Consider the following 21,215-nt stretch of genomic DNA (forward strand, 5'->3'; position numbering starts at 1 on the left):
ATTGCACACTCAGCTGGGCTCTTTGTAATTCTGTCTCTAATGGCACTTGGAGGTCCCCTGACTCCTAGAATTCTGTACAGGCACTGGGGACTGGATAAAAGGGACAAAATCCTGCTGGTGAAAATGCAAAACTGAACAGAATCACTCCTTGCCACCCTTTTTCAGATGCTTTATAAGCACAGGGTCAAAAGAACAAACTACAAGTTGCACACTATTTGCATTCCTTAATGAACCGCTGGAGGCAATTGGGACATTGTAGTAATGAAAACAACCTAAACAGAACATAATTAAAAAACCACTTTTTTGTTTGTGTGTTTTAATACTGCAGTTAACATCACAGACACAGAAAACTTGCCTTTCTGTTTTGAAAGTGCTTTTACAATGACCTTTTCATCCTCCAAGATGCATTCTGTATGCCAGGAAATCTAGGTAAGGATCTATGCACTCTCTTCTGGTTTGCAATTAATTTGTTTTCAGCTAGGATAATATAACAGGCCTTATGATGTTCTATACCCTCTTCTCCCTCTTCCTACCTGCTCCATTTCAATATTCAGTAACCACAGGGATTTTGCTATCAGCCTTCCCACAGATTCTTCTGTCTAACTTTCCATTACAGCGGCAGGAACTCTAAAAACTGTACACCTGCAGTTAGGGTAAAAGTCAGCACTATAAGCAGAAATTACATTTCCTTCTTACATATGAATAAAAAAAATAGAATAAATACATGATTAATGTCACAGTGATTTCCCTACTACTACGTCTGAATTTCCCTGGAGGTAAAATGAATTGTGATTTTTTCCTTTAACAAAAAAAGCCAAACAACATATCCCCCCTTTAAAAAAAGCCCAAAACACAAAAAGCCCACCAAAAATACCCTAAAAATAAAAGAACCATAAACACCATATAGAAAAAAACCCACCAAACACCCACCAAAATGAGGATTTTTTTTTAATGCGTTAAATCCCAGACAAGTGGTCACAGCACCAAGCCTGACAGTTCAAGTTCAAGAAAACAAAACAAATCTCCTCCCAACCACCATCCTATATAATCTAAAACCTTCCAGTCTTGTGCTTATTTCCCTTTTGAATATTGCTCTCTAAAAGTAACAGTGGTTTCCCCACGCAAGTCTTTACAACTAGTATGTTTTTTTCCTTCAGCATTGCCAAAACACAACAGAACTGCTCTGTTCCAGAACATACAGGAGGAACCATTCTGGGCACTCATCCTCTCTCACTGAAGCTGAAACAAGGCACTGACTGCAAAGAGCCACTTAGAGAAAGATTTTCATCTCCTCCACTTCTCCCTGAGCTGTTTCTCCCTCTGCTCAGAGACCACCAGCCAGGGGCAATGCCAGAAAAATCAAAGGTGATGGCCTTGCTAAAGGAGGGCAATTCCTCATAAGCTTTTCAGACAGGCAAGATTTTTATATTTTAGGCTTTCTTGACAGATTTCTGACTCCTCTGTTTAGGACTGACATGGCTGCTGAGCACAGGAATCATTCCTGATGTGCCTATCAAGAACCTGACAACAGAAGGAATTAAAATACAGGATGGTGTAGGACATAACTGAGCCGGTAAAAAGGCCATATCTGATTAGAAATATTCTGCAAGGTACTAAGAAAATAAATTTTTATATGTAGATACAACTTTTGTTTTGCAATAAGAATGTAATATAAAAAATAAGAAACTATCCCCCTCTGATTAACAATAATTCTTTATCATCTTTCATCTTTAGCAAAGATGACCTCAGAAAATCTTCCTTTTTTTTCCCTGCAGCTCGAGAGTGTAAGCCAAGACAATTGAACCATTTTAGTGGCAATGCTGGGTGCTCAGAGAGGAACTCTCAAGTACTATTATCCCTGATAGCATCAAACACTATAGTTTGTGCTGTGTGTAGCAGTTTTGAAATGTGTCACAGAGATGGAGTGATTCATACTTTGTATTTTTCCTGACAATAGATGTTAATATTTTCTGGTATTTAGAGTGTCAGCTTTTTGACAACTTATATTGCATTTTGGGCTTGTTTGAGGGGTTTTTTTGTGTTATCTGAAAACTAAATTGTGCATGACTTGGTACAAAATGAAGCCAATCACTTGACTACCACTTCTAGCCTCCCTTCTTGTGGATACTTTCACAAAGTAAATATTCTTGTGAGAAGGCAATGAAATCTTGGGAGATGAGGTGGAGGTGAGGGGATGACGGAAAAAAATGGGGAAAAAAAGAAGGATCACAAAAGCTTTTGCATCTCAGTCTGAACAATGCATTTTGAAGATGGTTTTCTTGAGGGGGGAAAAGAAACACCTCCTAAGTCATGGTCATTAAAGCACTTCACACCTTGTTTTGACATTCACATCTATAAAAATCCTGCTGTGGAAGAACTAAGCTAAGTCATAAAATAACACCAGGTTTTCCTCTAGCATCCCACCTCAGAACATTCAAAGGTAATGCTTAAATTGCTAGAGTGATTCCTGAGAATTTGGTAAAAACTTCCATAGAAGGGCTGGGATAGAATTTATGTGGACAGAAATTTGCATGTTAACTCCAGAGTGCCCTCTGAGGCCCCATGCAACACTTCCAGGTAATACTAGCTGTACCTGGTGGGGGGAAAAAAAAAGAAATCACAATATTGAATTCTGAGTTCTGCTCCTTTAAAAGCTGTATTTTACCCTTCTTGCTTGGAAGCAGCAGCAGGAAATAAGGCAGCTGTGAGGCTCTGAAGCACACACCTATTTTACCAGAGCTAAGAACTTCTCACAGAATGTTAAGGGGCTGGAAAGGACCTCAAAGATTTTTGAAGCATTGTTGAAGAGCAACAGAATACGAAAGTTCACACAAAGGAGAAGTGTCAAAACGTGACATTTCAATAACGAGGAGGAAGCGTGGCTTGTTACGAAGCTCGACACACAAAGGAGGAGAATTACAGACCAATTCAAGAACTGCAGCCTGGCCTCACACACCCTGAAAGGCTTTGCCTTTAAAGCTGGCTGTGACATGCCAGGAGCACATGGGACAATGGAAGAAAGGGACAAGGAGAGTGGCAGAGCTGCCGTGTCTGGTCCTGGTGTCAAGAGCCTTTCACTGTTCACGCTTTGCCTGCAGAAACTCTCCAGGAGCAAATTGCCTCTTTCAGGCTCTCAAAAAACACCTGTTAATGTGATGAAGGAAAATCATTCCCTAACTCCCAAAGGAAAATTATCCCCTGCGGATCCTTTTGCTCTCTCCCCTTCCTCCCACATCAATAGCAGCTCATGAAAGCACGGTGGCTGCTCCTACCAGAAGGAGGAGTGTTGGACATTTAACAATAAAAGTTAAAAATGTCATCACCACATTTACAGTAACAGAGCTCCACAATAAAAGAATGCACACAGTAAAAACAGGCTCCAACTTTCCCAGGAAGGAAAAAGCGATATAGGAGGACAAGAGATTATTACAAACTAAGTCATAACCTGGTAATTTCTCTGGTATCTCTTATCTAAAAACCGAGGCTGTAGAAGTGAAGCTAAAGAGATGAGGGGTATGTAACAGCACTGCTTAAAAGATTAACCCACAGATCTTCATTAAATGAGGTCAGAATCATGGGGTAGGACTAAAGGAAAGGCCTATAACATACTAACTTCATCTCTGAAGCCTGAAAATGCTTTCTATTCCAGAAACACAATAACATTGCAGAACTTTTCCAGTTCTAATTGTCTCTGCACAAGTCAGACACACAAACACATAGAAGAAAAATTCCTTAAAAAAGGGCAAAATTAGTAAAATCTGGGAGAGCAGTGACCATCGCATACCTCCAGGAATGAAAAAGAATTACTACTCAGAGCAGAAAAACACCTCTAGACCATCTCTGAAATTGTGGAAAACAACTGGAAATTATATGAACATACCTGTAAGAAAACACAAGTTTGAAAATTGCCTTATTTATGAGACAGACTCTGCAGTACTAAAAGATTCTCATTAGCCATGTCCAGTAACAAGAACTATAAAGAATAAGGTGCTACAATGGGAAGACTATGATTGCACACAAACATACATAAGACATCTCCGTTTGCAAGATCAGTTCTGTAATTTGGCTAATTTAAACCAAAATCCCCATAATTTCCAAAGGGAGTTGCTCTGTCCAGCATTAGGCTTATGCAGGGTCCATAGCTACAATGTGTTTGTAATCCAGCAGTGGTGATGATGCTGTGACTAAATCCTGCAAGGGGCATCATGTGATAGCAGAGTTCTGATAAGTGGGAATCCTGGGAACACATCCAGTTGAAATCCAGGCAATTTAGCAATTTTTTTGGAGCATGGGTGCCACAGTTGTAAGCCTCAGGTGTCACTTTGGAAAATTCAGGGCCAAGGCATGAGGGAGCAACCTCCCCCACACCAAATAAAACCAAAAAATATTTTTATATATATATTTTTTAAATAGTCCCAGAAGCAAAATCTCTTACTCTCAGCTTGCCAGCAGAGGTTGGTGCTCTCATTTCTAGTCTACAAGGAGTTCTCTCCTGCTGCACCTCTGACCACCAGCACCAAGTAAGGAACTGTGTCACACTCACAACATAGATATTGTCACGATAGCTGTGTCCCTCTTCTGACACTTAGGGTTAAACCCTTCAGCCTGAAAAGGACCTAGAGCCCCCAAGACTTTCTGGGTAAATTTCTAGCCATTAAAGAAGAAAATTTACAGTAACATCACCCCTGTGAACATACAGCTCTGACCTATTGCAAATTTTTTCTCCAACTCTTCTGCCTACACAAAGGCATCATCTGCCTCACCAGACATTACTGAGATCTCACAGACAGAAGCTTACCCTTCCCAAAATTAACTCTACCATTTGTCATTCTCTGATGCCACCAGCACAAGGTGCAGCTGCTTTCGGCTCTATTCTAATAACCTTTTCCAAGTGCCACCTCTGTAGAAAAAGTCTGATCTTACTTTTCTACAATAACTACTACTATTTGTGGTATTATGGTACTCATATCTGACTCATCCTGCATAAAGAAAAGGACAAACCTCCCTCATTCAATAATTTTTGCATCAGGCTTAGCTGCTTGCTCTTGAGGCAGCTCCTCTTTTAGAAAGATATGCAGTTTTGATCAAAGACTTCCACTAATGGAAAATCTATCATATTCCCTGAGTGATGCATTCCAATAATAAAATACTTTGGCTTCTCAAAAAGTGCATCATCTTTCCTGATCAAATTCTCTGACTTTCAGGCTCAGCCTCACGATCTTGTTAGGTTGTGTCTTCATGATAAATGAATCCCCAATAACAAGCATCCACTCTGTGTGTCACCCCTTATGCTTTTCTGTGACAAACAAAGGCAAAAAGAAAGTCCTCATATAAACTAAAGGTTGGCTCAATGTTTTTAGACAAAAGATGAGTAAGTCTCATCTTGCATCACCTCCTAACCGAGAGTCAAGCACAGAAGTTCAGGTTTAAAGGAAGTCAAAAGGGAGATTCATTATATACTCTTTCCACCCCCCAAAAAAAAAAAATTAAAAAGGGCCTAATAGAAGAGTTTTTTTCCCATATCCTTTCCATATGAAGATAGACCTCTCAGAGCTGATTGAAGTAAACTTCTAAACATGTCCACAAATGGGAAATACAAAAACAAGGTGAAATCCTCACATGCGAGATTAGCTAGGGATTCTCCCTCTAATGCTCCTTTAGAATTATATAATGTATTTATAGTGCTCTTCATAGGACCTTCTGTTCAGGTGAGACAAAGCTACACAAGTGACCAAGGAGATGAACTCACACACCATTTTGCCAACAGAACAGCACTACTGATGCTTAAAATAAGGGGGGGAAAAGGTGGATGTGAGGAATATCTGAAAAACACATGAAAAAGGAAACATCTTGTGGTCTAATGCTGAGTGTTATTCACCCCTTGGGAGCAGGAACAGATCTTTAACAGAGCATGGTAGCTCCAGCATCAGAAAAACAAAACACTTAGCTGGACTGAAACCCACTCAGCAAACTTTGGTTTGTTATCTTCAGCAAAGTTTTTACAACAATCACACGAAAAATTACTCTAAAAAGAGCAAACACTCCCCTGCTGACCCAGAAACAGAAGCCCCAATCTTAGGAAAAGCTGCACATCCACACAAAAACATTGTCTGATGTGGGAGACATTTTCAAAACCAGAAATGCTGCTCAATTTTAATGGTGGGCAACAGAGAGGACAAGTCAAATCCCATAGGTATTTCAAGTTAACCCATGACTAACTTCATCTGGTTTTGGGCATGATCACTGTAAAAACATGATGCTTTGGTCAAGCCAGACATATCTTCTGGTATTTTGTCTTCTGTTTGAGAAATCCCCTGGGCCTCTTTGCCATACACACTACTCAATAGCAAAGCATTGGTCAGGGTTTCTTTTATTAGGTCAGTAACAAAACAGCATCAGTACATTAACAACCAGTGAAAAATAATGGAGTTGAACTGTCCAGCACCTAAGTATCCTACATTCTAGCTTTCTTTATGCAAACACACATTCCAATGCATCTTTACAAGTTGCTAGCAGCTTATGTTAACAATTTGCACACACAAAAACACACATATAAACCTCAGCAGGAATTATTTTGTATTAATCAGCCCAGCAAAGAGAACCTGCAGTAACTGACATTTCCAGTAGTCATGCACAATTTGTATGAATTGTTAAGGCCAGATAAGAGGGGAGAGGAGGGGAGACACAGGAGACACAAGGAGAAAAGACAAGCAAGCAAAGTCACCAGTTGAAGACAGGCTGCTGTCTCCCAGTTCTTCAGGTAAAAAACTAAGGGTTATCAAGAGGCAGTTGTCCATATCATCATATGGAAAAGCTTACTTGGCTAAAAGCAGCTTCTAGAACTGCATTTGTAAAGCTAGACCAGCTGGGAGGGCAAGAACAAAATAGCTGATGAAGAAAAACTCTGAGTTGCAGAGTGTATTTAGGAGATTTAGTATGTCCTCATCTGGGAAGTCTAGGCTCACCTAAGCTACCCTGGAGGAGGATGCATTTTTTTGGATGGAAGAGTTTCTGTTCAGGTCTGTGCTTTCAGATGTGTGGTGACTGCATGGGCTTGGGGTCACATTTAGAACAAAGATGCTGTGAATTCTTGCAGACCTCCTGAGCAAGCCCAGTTGGCACAAAAAAAACTGTGATGTGGGGGTTGGTATGACAACAGGAGAATGACATAGCTCTACCCAGGACAGGGAAAACCACTAAACCTCTCTCCATGGGGATTGAAACAAGGAGAGACAAAGGCAAAGCAAGCCTTTAACTTTGGTACAGTATTTCTCTGCATGCAGTAATTGTTTTTTTACACATTAGCAGAATTACTTAGGCAACCAACGTGGTTAGGCAATGTGTCTTTATACAGACACACTTTGAAGGTCAGCCTGAGCAAACACTGTGGTTCAAGTCATTCGAGATATTAAACATAACTGGTCTAGCAGAGCTGCAATTTATTATAAAGTGAAAATAAGGACACTTCAAGAGGTGAAATAATTAAATGTACAATCAAGTTTCAAGTATTGAATATTTAGTCAGGAAATGTACAAAGATATCCTCCTATTGACTTAACACAGAGGTTCAAGGAAAAAATCTGTTTGAATGCCCAGGCAGCCGTGGCTGACCATATTGTGAATGTCAGCTCATTGACTCAGGTAGTGAACTCTTGCCATTTCAAACTTAGGCAAGTCATTAACCATGAAGGAAAGCTAAGATTATTTGTTAACTGCCTGTTCAGTTGCAGGTACAAGCATAGTGTAATCTGATGAACCAAGCCTAAATAAGAATTTTCTGCATTTTAGAGCTACACACGACATACATGAACCCCAGAGGTGCTGACATCACTGCAAAAACGATGCAATCAAAATTTGCTAATATGATTTGCAAATAGAAAGCAGGAAAATATCAAAATGTGTGGGAGGCTTTTGGGGAGTCCCAGGAGACTGGTAAGGGGTACAAGCAGGTGACATTCCACAGCACTGAGGCAGGCTGGCTGCAGCATCAGCCACTTAACTGCACCCTGCAAGAATTCAGCTGCAAATCTTTGCTTCCTTTATGTCTTTCATATCTTTGCAATTCTCAAGGCAAAAGGCAAAGACAAAGTCTTTCAGCTGGAGTTCTTTCATCCAAGAACATTCTTCATCCAAGGCCAAAGGTTCACCATATCCTAAAAGGCCTTTGGATCTGCATGTTCAGTCATCTTCATCCAAACGTATTTCTTTGGGAGCATTATTCAGTCCTTGTGGCCGATCCTAAAAGAACACCAATGAAAACTATCTTCATTCCTTCAAATACAATCTTCAATGGCTTTATCTCTAGGACCACTGTATGAGAGCATCGTGTCAAAGGTGAAAAATGGATTCAGAGATATTTCAATTAAAACCACAGCACATTGAAACATTTTTTTCTATGGTTTTTGGGGTTGTAGTTTTGGTCAACTCTCTAGCTAAAGGTATCCAAGGTGAAATAGGCTTTCTGGAAAACCACACATATAAACACAATATTTCTCCCCTGTGCTGTCAGCTGTTTAAAAAGACTACCTGCTAGCTTTCCTGGGACAGTATTTCTAAGTGGATAAAAATTGCAATATAAGATCATATCTGTATGTTACACAACTACCAAGTGCTTTGCTTATAAAACTCGAGAATACAAGGAGGTTCTGTATCCACTTAAATTGCTTTACTGGAGTAGGGAGCAGCAAAGTTTCCTCTGGCAGGAACCAAGACAGTTATTTAATGGGGCATAATAATGCCATAGAACGCAAAGCAAAAACCCCTGCAATTGTAACTTGTGATTGTCTAAAATGCAAAAGGTGTCAGTGAATCTTGGTTTCAAATACCATTCTTTAACCTGTCCATTGTTATTCCACTTCATCTAGTTCACTTACATTTCCTCCAACTTCTTTTCTCTTTTATATACATATATATATACACACACACACACATATATATATATATATGAAGTTTTCCAATCCTTTCTGTCCTTTTAAAAAGTATTTTCCCTGAGTCATCTATTCACCTCTTCCTTTCCTTCTGTGCAAATATCTTCTGTTGTTTTTCTCTTCAGGTAGCCTCTACCTGTGACCCTTCTTTTTAATTCCACAAGCCTATTTAAGATTTTAGTCTTGGCCTTCCTTCCTCTGCATCACTCACAACTCTGTGGTGCTCTCCAGAGTCTCTCTGCCCATTCTGGATCTTCTGCCCCTTTTCACCTAAAGCTATTGTAACTTCAGTTTTATATCTGTTTTGGATGTTACCAAGCTTCTGATATTGCACCATCCTGCCAAACTTGGTCCCAAAACTGTTTCTACAATAAAGGGTCAATTGTGCCTTGTTCTAACAGAATGAAAAGACTAAACTAGAGGAGATTCAATCTTCACCATAATTTAAAAAAAAACCCCAAACCCAAAACAAAAAACCACAAAACTTCCTTGAAAGCAATGCTGTCAGTCTTCACCATTTTATTACAAGACTTGAAATAATTTTATTACTACTGTATCTGCAGCTTCTGAAGGACTTCCATAAAAAAAAAAAAAACCTCACTCCAAAGCAAACTTCAAATTTTGATGGTTACAAGAAAAGAATGAAACATGCTCCTGTCTTAGCTAACTGAATCACATGTGAGAAAGAGTATAATTCACCCCTAATATTTTAAAGTCTTCGATTTTTAAGGCAGCTGTATAACTATTAGCATTCTGACTCACAGGGACAGACACAAACCTGATCTGAATACAAGAGCAGACTCTGTAACAGCTTAAATCTAAAGCTGATTTTTGAACTAGTCAGAGTTAACATTGTTTGGTCAGAATATTAAAGGAAGGGAACTAAAAAAAAAGGAAAGCTGATCTCAAGCAGTGACCATATGAATGCTATTAAAATGCCACTCATTACACTGAAGTTGTAAAAGCAGGCAGGAAGATTCTCTCAGTAACTTCCAAGCAATTTTGGATGGAAATGACCATCAGAGACAAGTGTTTGGTACTTTGCAGGTTTCAAACCAGTAGGAAACAGAAGAAAAGATCAGATTTCTGTATCAGTTTGTGATATTTGTCCCTTTCAAAACTAATTTCTTGATCTCAAATTAGAAGCCATTTCCCCTGCAATGGGAAATAGACAGCTCAGATAAAGGATATTAATGAGGACTACTTTTTCCTTGGATGGAATGTAATCAATACCCCTCATTAATTATGTTAAAGCAAGATGATGGTGACAAAAAAGGAGTTGGTTTTTTGGGGGGGATTTTCTTCTTTGGCCTCCACAAAACATTTAATAACTGTGTTTTATATAAACCTACAGTAAATATTACAGTAAATATTCCATTTCCCTCAAGATTCTTACTTTATGGTTCGATCTAGTTTTCCAATGTAAGAACTGAAAATATTCAAATTTTGAATTCTTCAACACCCATCTTCTAACATAAATGATGTCCATCCATGACTAGGCTGTGTTTGCATAACAGGGTTAATTACTTACAAAAAAAAAATATTCATCCACCAATTCTGTGCTGAGGTGAATTTAAAGCCACTGAAGGGGTCAGAAATAAAATCCTTTACAACTTTAACTTTTTGAAAGATGCTAACAAGTCATATTAGCTCAAACAGAAGCTTCCTATTGACTCTCTATTCTGCCTTCAAGGCCCAACCAAAGCAGATATTAGATTTAAAATCTGATAAAACTCAAATGGGATTTGGTTTGCAAAAACAACTCCCTTTGTTCAAAGTTTATTAATTCTTCAGTGTCCTTTGTTCTTTAGCTTTTAATGTGTAAACTAGACTTCTGTGCACCAGAGTCAATAAAAAACTTTTAGCTGAAAGAGGACAGTGATATAAGGTACCACATATCTTCTTGTAAAAGCAAAAATCATAAGTTTGTTTAAACATCAAGGCAAACATAAAAAGAGAAATTGAAGTACAGTGTGTTAACAAAAGCCTAGAGAAAGACTGAAGGCAAAATGAGGGGGTGTGCTCTTAAATAATTTTTTCACAACAAATTTCAGGCCTATCAGATCTTGGAGCTAGTATATTATACAACTAAGGATCATTTTGTTGGATGCTGAGGCCTTCCTAAATTTATTCATAACCAGATCTAAGCTATTTCTTTCTGTCCTGGCACCGATATTAAACAGTCCTTAGTTTTCCCCAGCTGAAAAAAAAAAAATCAAAAGGTGCCAACAGCAAGCTTGGTGCTGGGTCAATGTTCTCTCAGCAGCGTGAAAACAAACTCTGAAATACCATGAAGTACTTGGAAGCACTCAAAAACAATTTTCTCAGTGTTCCCCCTCAGCACTGGAGGTGGCTGTGGGTCAAGCCAGTGCTGAGACAAATCAGAGCTTTACAGCTGTTGAAATGCTTAAACCACACCAGATTTTAAAGCTATGTCATGGCAGTGCAGTTATTGCTTGCCTGCCACAGGAGCTGCTGATGGCAGCTGAAGTCCTTATTCATCAAGGGGCCCAAAGAATTGAAGCAATCCATCTGCTCTGTGTACTCCCCCCCGCCCATCCTCTGATTCCTTATTGCCATGTGATTTTTGCCAGTGATGTCACACTGAATCAGGCAGTTGGTAGCCTGTTAGATGTCCTGAGAGCTGTGCTGTGATGGAGCAGAGGTAACTAAAACATTCCACCTGTTCCAAGCTCTCTTTGTGCAAAAACCTGATGGGACATGATATTTGGCAGCGACTGTCATAACTGATCAAGCAGTTGCCAGGCTCTTGCATATTTCCTGAAGGCTGCTGCTGTTTTACATCATGAATTCCAGATAATTGAAATAATTGACCTGCTCTAAGGCCCTGCTTTGACTCCAGTGTTTCCAGCACTGGGACATTTGCCTATTGTCATATTTGGTTAAGAGCAGCAGAGGCTTTTATTCGTCTTTCACGATATGTCACAACACAACGAAGTGACCTTATTTTCAGTCTGTATTACTGAACTGCCAGACACTCTCCTGCCCTCTGCACTCACCCTGTGACTCACAAGTGCATGTGCATTACCCATCCAAATGTTAGAAAGCTGTAGGAAGAGGAAATGAAGGAAAGCATGCAAGCTAGTTTTGCAAGCAGGCTGATAATGGGAGTCCTCTTACTGGTCTCATGTGATGAGCAATTTAAACACTCCAGTGCTCCGTTGCTTAAATTCCATTAAGGTTTTTTTCAGTAGCTAAGGAGCCTCCAAATATTTTACAGAGGATCAGATACCCAAACTTAGGCTTTTCACCACTTATTACGTAGTTAAAGGACAGACTTGCCTGTTGATTGATACACAGATTTTTAGAATAGTCCAATTAACTGTACTACCCATAAAAAGCTTTGATGTGTTCTTCTGCTGAGGGGTATAGATCTTACTTGTAGTCAGATTATATTGCTCGGTTTTATTTGAGAACAAAAGTACCACATTCTCTGACTAGATCACATCCCCCTCCTGAATTTACTGTATTCATTTCAAGGATGGATGATCAATTGTGATCATCACTCTGCTAAGAATCTGAGCAGGTCACAGCCTGACTGTCAGTGACTGCAGAAGTCTTTCCAACACTTTCATTAAGATCTAACATTTCTGCAGCTGTACTTTAAGACACTCTGAGTTTTGCCCTGCACAAAATACAGATACAGAATTATTTTTAAAAGACCACTTCTAACATATCATCCGCTTCTAATAATGTCCAACTTTCCTAAAGTCCAAGTTTTTCTTTATCTGTAGCTTTTTCTTTTCAGCTCTTTATCTTCAAACAGATAACACTGAAATGAATAAAGAGAAATGCTGTTTTTAAAGGGAAAAAGCTGCCAAATCTTGTACAGATGCACAGCTAGGAATGATATCAACAACATTACAGTTACAATTATCTACCCACTTAAATAAAACTTTTACTTTTTTAAAAATTTGAATGCAAGTGAAACCAACTCAAAGTCAAGATGATCTGTTAAGAATAACAGTTTACAAGTAAACTACAGAAGGATAGAAGTGATAGAAGGAATAGTTTTTCCTTATCTTGCATCAAGCTTTTTAGACTAGAAAGTGTTCATTGTTTCTTGAGTAGAAAGGCTTGTTGTGTATGAGTGTAAAATAAAGTCACATCCTAACATTCAGAAGAAGTTTAGGTTTCCATCAAAAATGAGTCAGTACATGCAGAGAGGGACAAAAAGTCACTGCAGTTCTGTGGCCCAGAGTGCAGCTGGGATTGCTCCTGACCTTCAGGGGTCCCTTCTAACCTTCAAGTCCTCACAGTAACAGAGCACATCTTCCCCACTGAGAAATATCTTAATTATAAGAAGAAACTCCCCTAGTGGTAGTTTCAAATTCCAAATTTGTAGAGAAAAGTTTTTCCAGGAAGACTTGATACCCTGCTCCAGTGAGTCTTTGTCAGACATCACTTACTTGAGGAAAAAGAAAGCAGATAACAGAAAGGACACTGCTGTATTTATGTACAAAAGTGTGGGGTGAGAAAAATCCTCCTTTTGATGTAACAGCTTTTTTTTTTTTTTTTAATGTACACTGGTGATGATTGATAGTGGAAAATTCAAAAGGATGACTTTACAGATAATTGGCCCTGACTAACAAAGGCAAACAACATTGCAGCTTTTTGTCAGCAGTGGGATGCAATTATGCACCATTAATTAAAGTGGCATGCCAGTGAAAGGTCAGATAACACAACATGAAGAAGAAAGTAGTTTTATACTTTAAGAATGTTATTGCTTGAAAATGTTGGTGCTTATGTAGTACTCTTGGAGTGGGAGGAAACCATTCTTCATTTAAATTAGGTGAAAATTTGGAGTCAGATTCTGGCCTGGCTTAAATACAAGAACATGAAATAAAACAAGGCGATGGAACTAAGGAAGGTGTTGCAAACTTTAAGGCACCCACCTTAAAGGATCCTTTCATCCTGAGCAGGCAGATCTGCTCATGAATGTACAAAACACAAGGCAGAACATTTTCACTTAGTAGGGAGTCAGTAACCTCACAAGCACTAATATAATTCAAAACAGAAAACCCAACTTTCCTTATGACTGCATATGTTTTTATTAAGATAATCTACTGCTCTCAATGCTATTTTTATTCCATGCCTTCTCCCAGTTGCCAGTCTGTTCCCAGTGCCAACACTTAAGGAGGTAAATTTGCCACTTGTGATGCTGTGCTTCACAAATCCTGATCCACAATTGAGAAAAAACCAAAAAAACAAAAACGCAACAACAAACCAGCAGAAATTTCAGCTTTGTTATCAGTAAACAGTTTTTTGTTTGGTTTTCTTCCCCTGAGAGAAGCCACTTTAGGTAGATTCTTGCCTGCTTCCAATTGCTTTATTTTTATAGCCCAATTTGCCAAAATTGGTCTCTATTTGAATGATAAATGGCAACAAGTTTTGTGTCTTTGTACATGCATTTCAAATACCCTAGTAAATAAAAGACACAATAACTTCTGATGTCATCTCTGCATGCAATACATATGGCTTTTCCTGATTCTTTCAATTTTTCTTCATTGATTAGAAATAAATATGCAACCCTAAAGGCCAGAAGCTTCTGAAGTAAAAAGCACACAGTGTTCTAATGTTTATCACTAATGGAGTCTACTGTGTCTCTTGGGCAGGATGAAAGAGACTTGCAAAGATATTCCAATACTGCTGCTTCCCCTCCCAAAGAGGAATTGAGACTTGGCAACAGGTAAGGATGGGCAAAATTGTGCCAAAGAACATCCCAGGGATGTGCCTTCTCCTTGGCAGGCTGAAGTTGGGTTGGGTGATCGACTGGAAGAGGAACAGAAGTTGACAGCATTTGATTTCTCAAGTTCAGGATAGAAAGTTTGGGGTCTTGGCAGGGGTGGAGGTGATGTTCTTTGAAAACAACATCAAAACAAAGCAAAAAAACCAACAAAACCCCAGCCAGTTTACCCCTATCTGCCCATTCTCATACATTTCCCCTCACTTGCAAAAAGAACAAGGATTTAGTTAAATATTGAAGTGATTAGATTGTTGATAGAGAACAGAAATTGACTGAATAAAAAATATTTTTCTTTCCCGTTTAGTAGAGAAATCTTGTTTTCAGCACTTCCATTTAATGCACAAACCTCCCCTGAAATACTAAAAAGCCTGAATCTGCCTCCTTTCCTCATGTTATTTTAACTTTTCACATAATTATGGAGAAATTGCTAATGGTCATGCTGAGCACTTAAATCTAATTTATCAATAAGTCAACTCAAACTTTCACAGCAAGTTATGCAGGATACATATTTCAATACAGCACTATACCATCACACTTGGTAACTTAAAGGGAAGCATTTAATTGCATGAAAAATTTTGAGAGAGGGTGAGGGAATCAGTGTAATGAGGTTGTCTTTGAACAGACTTAGTAGAATAAGCATTGATAAAAATATCAAAGAATTGATGTTGAAAGTGAAATTAAGTCAGAATAAGGAAAGTCCCAATTCCTGGAGTTTAACTTGATGCAAAATCTAAGCAGAAGTGAACTTGAAAACTAGGTTAACCTCTCTTTCACTTTGCATTTCTTTTCACATTGAAGTTGTGGGTTATTTTAATCCTGTGGTTTTGTCTAACTGCACATCTCTTCAAATGGCAAATACCACTTTCTTTCAAGTCCCTCCAAGTTGCTAGAGAACACCTTTGATGCTTTTCACTGTATCCAGCCTTGTGCTTAGGCAGCAAATGGTACTCTTAGGTAATGGTTATCTTGAGCAACTATAGCATCATTAACTTGTCTCAAATGCCCCATTTTTTAGAGATTGTCCTTGTTAGGAACAATTTTGAAAGAGTATGGAAGAGCTGAAAAGGACTGAGTGTTTTAGATTAGGCTATTATAGTAAAATTGAGTATCCCAATCAAGTTCTTTGGTATCTAAACTGATTTATCACATCCTAGCCCTCCTGTGTTAAAAGAGAACTGAAAAAAGTATGCACCAAAAATTTTGTAGCATTTCATGTTAGGCTTCCCTGCATCCTCACAGGTCAGATTCCAATTTAGATTAAATTATCTACTAGAAAAATTAAAAATCCTCTACCTTAATATATTAATATATCAAAGAGATGTGTCCAACATCTTTCAGGCTCAATCTAGTAGACAGTAATTAGGAGACAACAAAAATGATTTTGAGAGAATCCCTGATTGTTTCTAAGGTAAGGAAGCAACAAAGAAAAAGACATTTGGAGTATTTCTTCTGAGGCAGCTCAACTACCACAGCACCTCTTGCTCAGACACAAAGCCCAGTTTTCCTTGCAGCTTCTCCTCCAGCCAGTCCTGCAAGAAGCAAGCAGGCATTTGGATGACTTCTGTGTGCCTTCCATGTCCCCCAAACCATTACTTATGAGATGAAGATGAACCTGTTTCACTGTTGAAATTCTTGTACTGTGTTCAGTTATTCAGTGACCAAATAAAGAGGTACCCTCCACACATCATTAGAATATTTGAAAAAGCTTTCAAAACCAGGACACTCAGAACACACTGCTGAAGAAAACCAGAGGTAAACAGATTTGTACCCAAATGTTACTAATGGACCTAAATAAAACATATAACTCTCCTGATTGCCACCTAGACAAGACTAATATTAGTTTTTAAACCCAGAGCTCTCTCAGAAGCAGCAAGTTCTAATTTTTCCAGGAAAAAAAGGCCTTTATTCTTATAAAGGTGATCAGGGCCATTCTCCAAATTTGCAAGAGGAATTCTGTGTTTACATGAGCAAAGCAGGGCTCTGGGCCAGGACTCATGTTTAATGAGACAAGAGTTCATCTAATGGAATTTAAGGGTTTAATATTATGTAATTAAATTTTTGTCAACACAAATCAAAGTACATAATGTAGGTTCTGTTCCTGCAGTCAGAGGCAGGCAAGCAGAGCCCTGGCTCTCCAGGGAAGACTTTTTGACTCAAAGCTGCTCCAAGCTGATCAATCCTGGCATTCTCTGCACAGCCACGTACTTAGAGCATCTGTCCATAATGATCTGGCAGTAAGATGGAGTTACTCCTTTGCAATTTTGAATTTTAAGAAAGTCTTATTTAAAAGTGAGGGAAGATGCAAATAGTTATTAGATAGCCTTAGAAGAACATGATGTGATGGTGCTTTTCATCATAATATTGCTGATGATTACTCTCTCAAGTCTCTTCAGAAGTGGCTGTGACTTTCCAAATGCACCCAAGCAGCTTTCAAGAGGAAATGCAAGACTAAACATTCTGTTTTGAAATCCTGCATAATGATGTGTATTATAGAATCAGTTTTTGTTGTGCGTTTTTCAATTTAGCATGCATAATTTTCAGTTTTGCTAGTGATTCAGAAAGCTTTAATGCTTACTTAATTAGTCTAAGCTTGGTAATTCAGCCAACGAAAACTAAAGTGTTTAAGTTATATTAATTGTAAACAATGTTAACAGTTAATTTTCTGAATGATGGAGCAACATAAAAACAAACTTGAGTAACACTAGGATTAATTAATTGATTAGCTAGTTTCTGTTGAGAATTATATTCAATAAGAGTCTGTCAATACAAATTGCTATCAATTGCAACTTTATGAAGTGCCAAGAATAATGGGTTCAGGTGCATACTAGAACTAGTTGTCATGAATGCCAATTTACTGCAGAGAAATGGATTGTTTATCACCTAATTTAATTTCAGACAGCTAACTCACTTGTAATAACTCATTTTAGCATTGAATTTTCAAGAACTTGAGTGTTGTTAAAAGCAGCAGCTTGCTGTAATAAGTTTGCAAATTTAAATTCTTCTGTAAATAATTTAAAGCAGACTGTAACTCAATTTTGCCATTGACTACTTGGAAAATATTTAGCAATTTTATTCCACATCCAGACACCCCTATTCTTCCCACTGGCAGCATATTTCATTACAAATGCCTGCCTACTGCTTCAGTATCAGGCTTGAGTCTGTGCTTTTAATAGCACTGGGATGGATGCAGTGTCCTCTGCTGCTTCTGGCTGACTCAGCCAAAACCAGTTGTGGAAGTACTTAACACACCTCAGCACATCTGGAGAGCTTGATGTCCAGATGCTGAAGAAGAAAATGCAAAAGAGGTTCACAGCAGAATGAAAGGAAGCAAAAGTCCTCTGGTTTGGGGCAAGGGAAGGGTTTAGTTCATCCTGTGCTTTCTCCATCCTCTCTCTGAAGCCTTTTGGGTTATTTGATGGCAACTGGAAACAAGGAAAGCTAAGCAAAAAGCAGCTGACTTGGAGCCTTTGAAAAATTATGAAAAACATAAATTTCTTAAAGGCTCTGAGGAAGTTGTCAGCTAGAAACAATTTAATATTCTCATGACAAGACCTTCCCCTTCCAGATTTTCAACAGTCTCTGAACTTCAGTTACAATGCCTGAGTGAAAACATGCAGTTGCATTACAAGGAAACAGTGAGGTGGCATAATAATGGAAGGGTTTATTAATCTGATAAAGCTTTACATCCAAGAACCATGTCAGCCATGCCTACCTCTAAAACACACATTCCTGCAAATCAATACATCATCAGCCTTTTTTTCTTTACTTTGCAAACGAAGCACTGAAACACATCAATGTTCCAGCACACCTGCAATAGGTACCTGACAGAGCCCAACACCTTGTTCTCACAGTTGTCACACTGCTGAGTGCAAAGGGTCCTCCTGACAGCTTCATTGACTTCCTGCAGGTACCTCAGATGACTGTGCAGTGTGCTCGTGAGTCAAGGCAGATCACTTTGTATTTCAAAATAACTATTAACATTCTCCTGTAATCTGTGGCTTCAAGGAAAATCAACCACACTTGCAAACAAGCAGCAATAAACTAAAATATTTAGAAAGCCTTTTCAACTCTCCTTTAGTAACATGAATTATTTTAATAAAAAGTCCAACAGCAACAGCTTTGAAATGCCATCTCAAAAATAGGTCAGGCTCTTACTTCCTATCTTCTCTTTTACAGCATGAAAAGCTGTCTGTGCTTTGCCTCATGACTTTTCTCCTTATGGGAGCATCCATAAATCATTCCTGTTAGCAAAAAGTAATCCATTGACTAAGCCTGTCCTAGAGCTACAGCCTGAGCTTCCACTGGGAAGATGCTGCAGGCTGAACACAGATGTTGACCAACCTAGTTAAAAATTGAATAGCACATCACCAGCACTGCAGCAACACCACTGTTTATCAGATATCACTCAAAACCTCTTTGTGAGTGAGGAAGTATTTTAACTTTAGCTTCAAGTTAGACTAATAACACAACATTTTACTTCAACTCAACACTCTTTTATAAAAGTCTGATATCCCCCCCAACAAAGTTAAATGGATTTTCTCTATTCACAGCTACACTGACACAAATGAGGAGGTAATCAGAGATTTAATTTAGTATCATTACCCAAGCTAACACCTCACAAATCTGTGCTGACATGAATCAAATGGTTATTCCCACCTGTCAGCAAGAGTTTGATAGCTGAAAGGCAGGGGGAAATATGGTATTTGACATTTTTCTTCTAGCAGCAGGCTCAGTTAAGAGTTTATAAATTTATTATAAACACACAAAAGAGGTTAAAAGAAAATTATCTATATCCAGTAAATCAAGATAATAGTTTAATAGATTTTAAATGTACTCCCCACCCCCTCAGCATGTTAGGAACTTAGGAAAAACTGTTTAATGCTTCAGTTTTGAAATTTTTTGAAGACATTTTCTTTAAAGAAAAATGGTTATACTTCTTTAGTGAAACCCCTACAGAATTAGAACTACAAAACTTTGCAATTAGAACAAAAAATATTTCAAGGTTGCAAGGCATCAGCACATGACTGAAAACCTGTGAGTGGATCTTACTTTCAGTCCAGCACCAGAACTGACTGATCCAAGTAGGAGTATACATCAAAATACAGGCAGGTTTTAATAAATTGTATTTCTGAAGAAGTATCAACTACTATTTCTACTGCCATCCTGTAACAACTGATACTTGAGCCCATCCAACCCATTAATTTAATCATTACATGGGAATAAAGTCTTTTTAATAAAGCTTTCAGATTATAAATAACATTGATCTGTAGGAAATTGTTATTTACCATTGATGAACACTATGTACAAAGCAACATTAAGGAAGATTTATGCATCACAATACAGCTGAATGCAAAGTCCTACCTAAGCACAGAATTCATTCATCCCTAAAGGGGAACTGGGCAATGAGAAGTAAGAGGTACAGGGATGATTTTACACAGCATTTACAAGATTATGCTCAGTTTTGACCAGAACCTTATCAAGCATGAAGCATTAACAAAACCATACCAGTTTATGATCAACTCCCACATTTCAGACCTAGTCCACACAAGGGACACAGAAAACTCAGAACTACAGTCCATTCAGAGAACTCCAGAACTAACTATGGTCTGGAAATATGCTTTGAAGTGTCAAGAACTCTATTTGCTTTACTGAACAACTTTTAAAAGACTATTAAATCCAAATCTACAAGCACCAATAAAAGCACCAAGACTCTGAGACCATTTTAATGGATGAAGGCAAGAAAACTTTAAGTGGCTCTTAAATTTATCACAGCTCAAGTGAAGGCACGATTTTAAACAGACCATAAAAAACAGGTGAAATGTATTAACCATTGAAACACTAGATCCACATCCAAAAGGGTCAACTGTGACAGGACTGAGGATGTGTAGAACTGAGATTAACTATGCTGCCTGTTCCTCTACCCTTCTTCTCCTCCCCACCAAAACCCCCCACAAAACAAATACACAAACAAAAAAGGCCCAACAACAAAAACCAAAAAGCAAACAACTGTTACTTTACTGATACCTAAGTCCAAAACCAAATAAACTCCTGTCGGTACACAAAGAAAATTTCACACATTGCAGTTTAAACACAGTTAATAACTTCAGTGTTTATCTCTTACAGAAGTACATGCAGGAATACAAAAGTAAACATTCTCCTGCTGAAGTTTCCTATGGAATGATGAAAAATCCAGGATTAATTAGGCCTGGCCAAAGTACAGTTTTGGAACCTATTTTTACTATAGTTCTAGAGAGAGACTAAGTTTTTGATTCTGAGTTGAAGGGCAATTCATGAACTACACATGATTTCAGTATAACTGGATTAAAGGCTTAGACATCACTCAGTGCAGAGATTATAAAACCCATCCCCATCTTCTGTCTCCCAGGACAGCAGCTGAGGTCACAGGTCATTTTTCCACCAAATTTGTTGAGTTCAAGAACCCTTTTCTGTACAATAGCAGAGTCACAGTTATGGTAGCAAATGACAAGAGCAGCCCACAGCCTCACGTTCAGGTCATGGAAA

General features: G+C 38.4%; 1 protein-coding gene across 4 annotated transcripts in view; it reads right to left on the minus strand.

Annotated features, from left to right (window-relative positions):
- Positions 1 to 21,215, minus strand: part of ATRNL1 (attractin like 1) — a 431,564-nt gene that overhangs the window by 77,179 nt on the left and 333,170 nt on the right. For 2 of the 4 annotated variants that reach the window (XM_085064764.1, XM_085064763.1), the window contains one exon: positions 6,355 to 8,237. The exons of the other annotated variants lie outside the window; for them this stretch is intronic. In XM_085064764.1, the coding sequence (XP_084920890.1) occupies positions 8,178 to 8,237 (60 nt within the window). In that variant the 3' untranslated portion in view covers positions 6,355 to 8,177. Of the gene's footprint in view, positions 1 to 6,354; positions 8,238 to 21,215 lie in introns of those variants that run through there. 4 annotated transcript variants of the gene reach the window in all.

The sequence above is a fragment of the Lichenostomus cassidix genome, chromosome 6, assembly GCF_008360975.1.
Source record: "Lichenostomus cassidix isolate B80296 chromosome 6, HeHo_3.0, whole genome shotgun sequence".
In the NCBI taxonomy this organism is placed as follows: Eukaryota; Metazoa; Chordata; class Aves; order Passeriformes; family Meliphagidae; genus Lichenostomus; species Lichenostomus cassidix.